The sequence below is a fragment of the Chaetura pelagica genome, unplaced genomic scaffold, assembly GCF_000747805.2.
Source record: "Chaetura pelagica isolate M959 unplaced genomic scaffold, ChaPel_1.0 scaffold31, whole genome shotgun sequence".
Taxonomy (NCBI): domain Eukaryota; kingdom Metazoa; phylum Chordata; class Aves; order Apodiformes; family Apodidae; genus Chaetura; species Chaetura pelagica.
In genome coordinates, this window is record NW_009952481.1 from 4,022,884 (window position 1) to 4,027,474 (window position 4,591).

Genomic DNA, 4,591 nt, shown 5'->3' on the forward strand with positions numbered 1-4,591 from the left:
ATGGCACCATCCAAGCCTTCCCCCTCTCCCTGAGCCAAACAGCACCATCCCAACCTTCTACCTCTCCCTGAGCACAATAGCACCATCCAAACCTTCCACCTCTCCCTGAGCCAAACAGCACCATCCCAACCTTCTACCTCTCCCTGAGCACAATAGCACCATCCAAACCTTCCACCTCTTCCTGAGCACAACAGCACCATCCCAACCTTCCACCTCTCCCTGAGCCCAACAGCACCATCCCAACCTTCCACCTCTCGCTGAGCACAACAGCACCATCCAAACCTTCCACCTCTCACGCCTGCTCCCCACGGGTGTCACTGGCCCCTCACTCACATGCACCTCATCAAGATTATACAGGAAAGGCTTTGGGCCCTCTCTACCCCAAACTATAATAGTTTTTTTTCCTCTCTCTTTACTAACCGGTTACATTTACATATCCAGTTTTACACACACACTTTGAAAACTGTTACAGTAAAGTGGTATTTTAAACACACAATCAGTGAGAGTGTGTGTGTGTGTGTGTGTGTGTGTGTGTGCGCTTCTCAGAGGAGCTTCTCCATGGGTTCTATACCCGGTGGAAGCCCCAAGCCAGGGACAGACTCACCAAAATAATTCAAAGGCTATCCTGAATATATAATTGGTGTCAGAAAATCCTGATAAACAAGCAGGGCGTTTGTGCCCTGAGATAAGGCAGCTTCGACCCAAAACCCGGTCCAGACCGCGACAGTCCCTTAGCCACCCCTACACGTAGTTACTTCCACACTCCTCTCCAGCTGCAGCACTGTTTGTAGATGACCTCTGCAACAGCAGTGTTCAGTGACGGGCACAGGTGAAGCCCCAGGTGACCCTTTCATAGCTGCCAAGACTGGACACTTTTCTCACAATAGTGGAGTGTGATCTGGGCATGGACAGTGCCCAGTCACACATGGGGTCATAATCACAGAATCACAGAATCTTAGGGACTGGAAGGGACCTCAAAAGATCACCCAGTCCAACCGCCCTGCCAGAGCAGGATCACCCAGAGCACATCACACAGGAACGTGTCCAGGTGGGTTTTGAATGTCTCCAGAGAAGGAGACTCCACAACCTCTCTGGGCAGCCTGTCCCAGGGCTCTGTCACTCTCACAGTAAAAAAGTTTTTTCTGGTGTTTACGTGGAACCTCCCATGTTACAGTTTGCACCCATTGCCCCTTGTCCTATCACTGGACACCACTGAAAAAAGCCTGGCTCTGTCCTCCTGACACTTGCCCTTAACGTATTTGTAAACATTGATGAAGTCGCCCCTCAGTCTCGTCCAAGCTAAAGAGACCCAGCTCCCTCAGCCTTTCCTGCTACTGAAACCTGTTATCCAATTACATGATCTGACATGCTGTGACTGTGACTTTATATAGCACAGCTATCAACACAAATACTCTGGTTTCTGGCACAGTTTGAGTATGCAGATAGAAGATTCTTCATGTGAAAGGTATAAACAGAAGTCCGTGAAGCTAAAACACCACAGTCCTTGGGCCCTTAACACTCAGAAATCTATGGTTCCTGCAATGCTGTACGGTCAACATTGCTATTTACTCTTTTTAAGTTGTTTAAGTCCTGAGTGTGAATGACAGAGACATTAATATTCCTGACCTCCTGTTAGTAACTTTCAAACTACATGCAATCATCTGCTCCTATCTGAATGTGAGGGAATTAAGCTGCTGCTTATCCTTACTAAAAAATTCTTACTTAAAAATAATTTTTAAAAAGTACTTCAAATTACTAGTTACAGTCCTCGACCAGCTATCTCTGGAATTTGGGCAAAAGAGGAAAACTGGTTAATACAAGAAGAGTCAGAGATGAAGGGAAACATATCTCCAGTTATTTCAACTTGGCAAAAAAAATAAGCTGCCAGTAAGACCCACCTGGAGTCAAAACCTGGGTCTTCTGTCCCTTGAGCAGTTTCTGAACCCGGAGTAGCTGCAATGAGTTCTCTCTCTTACGAGCAATATCTTGCACCCAGTGAGATACCTCAGAAACAGATTTCAGAGTCTCTGAAATGATAGCAGCATATTCTGACGTTACTACAATGGAGTATGAATATATTTCACCTTACCTATCTTGCTGTGAAAAGATAAGGTGAAATTAAGAAGTAAATGTTTTAAATCAAGTATCAACTACAGATGTATTCAATAATTTCAGTGGGAGATCTGGGTTGATGACCTCCAGAGGCCTCTCTCCAACCAACATTTCTGCAGATCTAGAAAACTTTTACTTGCCAATTAAACATTAGACACAGGAATAGCTTTCTGGACTTGGAAGCAAAAAAAGGAAAAATGCCCCACAGCTGGTGGTAACTGCTAGAAAACATGGCATGAAGGACATGCCTTAGAAAATGGGACGCACATGACTAGTATAATCATAAAATTGTTTGAGTTGGAAGGAACCTTTAAAGATCATCTAGTCCAACTCTCCTGCTATGGGCAGAAACATTTTTCACTAGATCAGGTTGCTCCAAGCCTCACCCAGCCTGACCTTGAACACTTCCAGTGATAGGGCATTGACAGCTTCTCTGGACAACCTACTCCAGTGTCTTACCACCCTCATGGTAAAAAATAGACCTGCCATTTCTCCAGTCTAATCCCTGAGCCACTTTGTCAGTCAGTTACTCTAAATTTTTATTCCTGGTGTGTTCTCAGGAACATCTTGATGAAGATGGGAAATGGTCATTCACCAGAACAACAGAGAGAGGAAGATTTCTCTTCCTGTGGAAGTAGATTCCAGATGAGATCCAAATATTAACAAGGAGGATAACAGTGAACAAAGTGACAGCATCTACAGGTGGAATCATACTTGCAAGTTTCGGGTACTCAGCGCTGTCTGGGCTGGTGTTCTCCACCAGGTCTCTAAGGAAATGCTTGTACCTAAGATAGAGAAAGTAGATTTATTTCACGAAAAGAAACCACAAACAGCAGCATCTCCTATTAGTGATAAAATGGTGAACAACACTCCACCACAAGATTGAGCATACACCTCTAAGTCTAACCAAGCAGCTTTTGGTCGCATTTCTTCAACCACATTAGTTTTGTTTTCAAATTTATCAAATAATTTAACCTAATTAATTTATACACCTGCAAGCCTTTGGCATTTATCAGGAATCTGATAAAAGCAATCTCATTTATTACTGTAGTTCACGCAACTCTCTTAGAAGACTTCAGCATTTGCATAAAAACGTCTTCAATAACTGACAAATTTCTCCTTGAAGTATTATTTGTTTAAGTGGCTGAATGGTAGCATTCATACTATATGTTTCCTGCCCACACAAGAAAATAAATGCATTTCCATAAGAACTAGGAGCTGCCTTTTCCTGTTTTCCTCTCCTCCAACCAACATTTCTGCAGATCTAGAAAACTTTTACTTGCCAATTAAACATTAGACACAGGAATAGCTTTCTGGACTTGGAAGCAAAAAAAGGAAAAATGCCCCACAGCTGGTGGTAACTGCTAGAAAACATGGCATGAAGGACATGCCTTAGAAAATGGGACGCACATGACTAGTATAATCATAAAATTGTTTGAGTTGGAAGGAACCTTTAAAGATCATCTAGTCCAACTCTCCTGCTATGGGCAGAAACATTTTTCACTAGATCAGGTTGCTCCAAGCCTCACCCAGCCTGACCTTGAACACTTCCAGTGATAGGGCATTGACAGCTTCTCTGGACAACCTACTCCAGTGTCTTACCACCCTCATGGTAAAAAATAGACCTGCCATTTCTCCAGTCTAATCCCTGAGCCACTTTGTCAGTCAGTTACTCTAAATTTTTATTCCTGGTGTGTTCTCAGGAACATCTTGATGAAGATGGGAAATGGTCATTCACCAGAACAACAGAGAGAGGAAGATTTCTCTTCCTGTGGAAGTAGATTCCAGATGAGATCCAAATATTAACAAGGAGGATAACAGTGAACAAAGTGACAGCATCTACAGGTGGAATCATACTTGCAAGTTTCGGGTACTCAGCGCTGTCTGGGCTGGTGTTCTCCACCAGGTCTCTAAGGAAATGCTTGTACCTAAGATAGAGAAAGTAGATTTATTTCACGAAAAGAAACCACAAACAGCAGCATCTCCTATTAGTGATAAAATGGTGAACAACACTCCACCACAAGATTGAGCATACACCTCTAAGTCTAACCAAGCAGCTTTTGGTCGCATTTCTTCAACCACATTAGTTTTGTTTTCAAATTTATCAAATAATTTAACCTAATTAATTTATACACCTGCAAGCCTTTGGCATTTATCAGGAATCTGATAAAAGCAATCTCATTTATTACTGTAGTTCACGCAACTCTCTTAGAAGACTTCAGCATTTGCATAAAAACGTCTTCAATAACTGACAAATTTCTCCTTGAAGTATTATTTGTTTAAGTGGCTGAATGGTAGCATTCATACTATATGTTTCCTGCCCACACAAGAAAATAAATGCATTTCCATAAGAACTAGGAGCTGCCTTTTCCTGTTTTCCTCTCCAGTCTTTACTGGAAAGGATCAGATCTCTGCAAATACTTTTTCCCAAGGAAGTAAAATTATTTTCAGTCTGAAATCACAGAAGAAATATCCTGCT

At 42.5% G+C, this 4,591-nt stretch overlaps 1 protein-coding gene across 1 annotated transcript in view; it reads right to left on the bottom strand.

Moving 5' to 3' along the window:
* The window catches only part of ARHGEF39 (Rho guanine nucleotide exchange factor (GEF) 39), a 15,490-nt gene that overhangs the window by 6,992 nt on the left and 3,907 nt on the right, over positions 1–4,591 (bottom strand). The window contains exons 5-6 of the mRNA XM_010008741.1: positions 3,970–4,040; positions 1,899–2,027 (exon numbers count right to left, since the gene is read on the bottom strand). Of these exons, the coding sequence (XP_010007043.1) occupies positions 1,899–2,027; positions 3,970–4,040 (200 nt within the window). The remainder of the gene's footprint in view (positions 1–1,898; positions 2,028–3,969; positions 4,041–4,591) is intronic.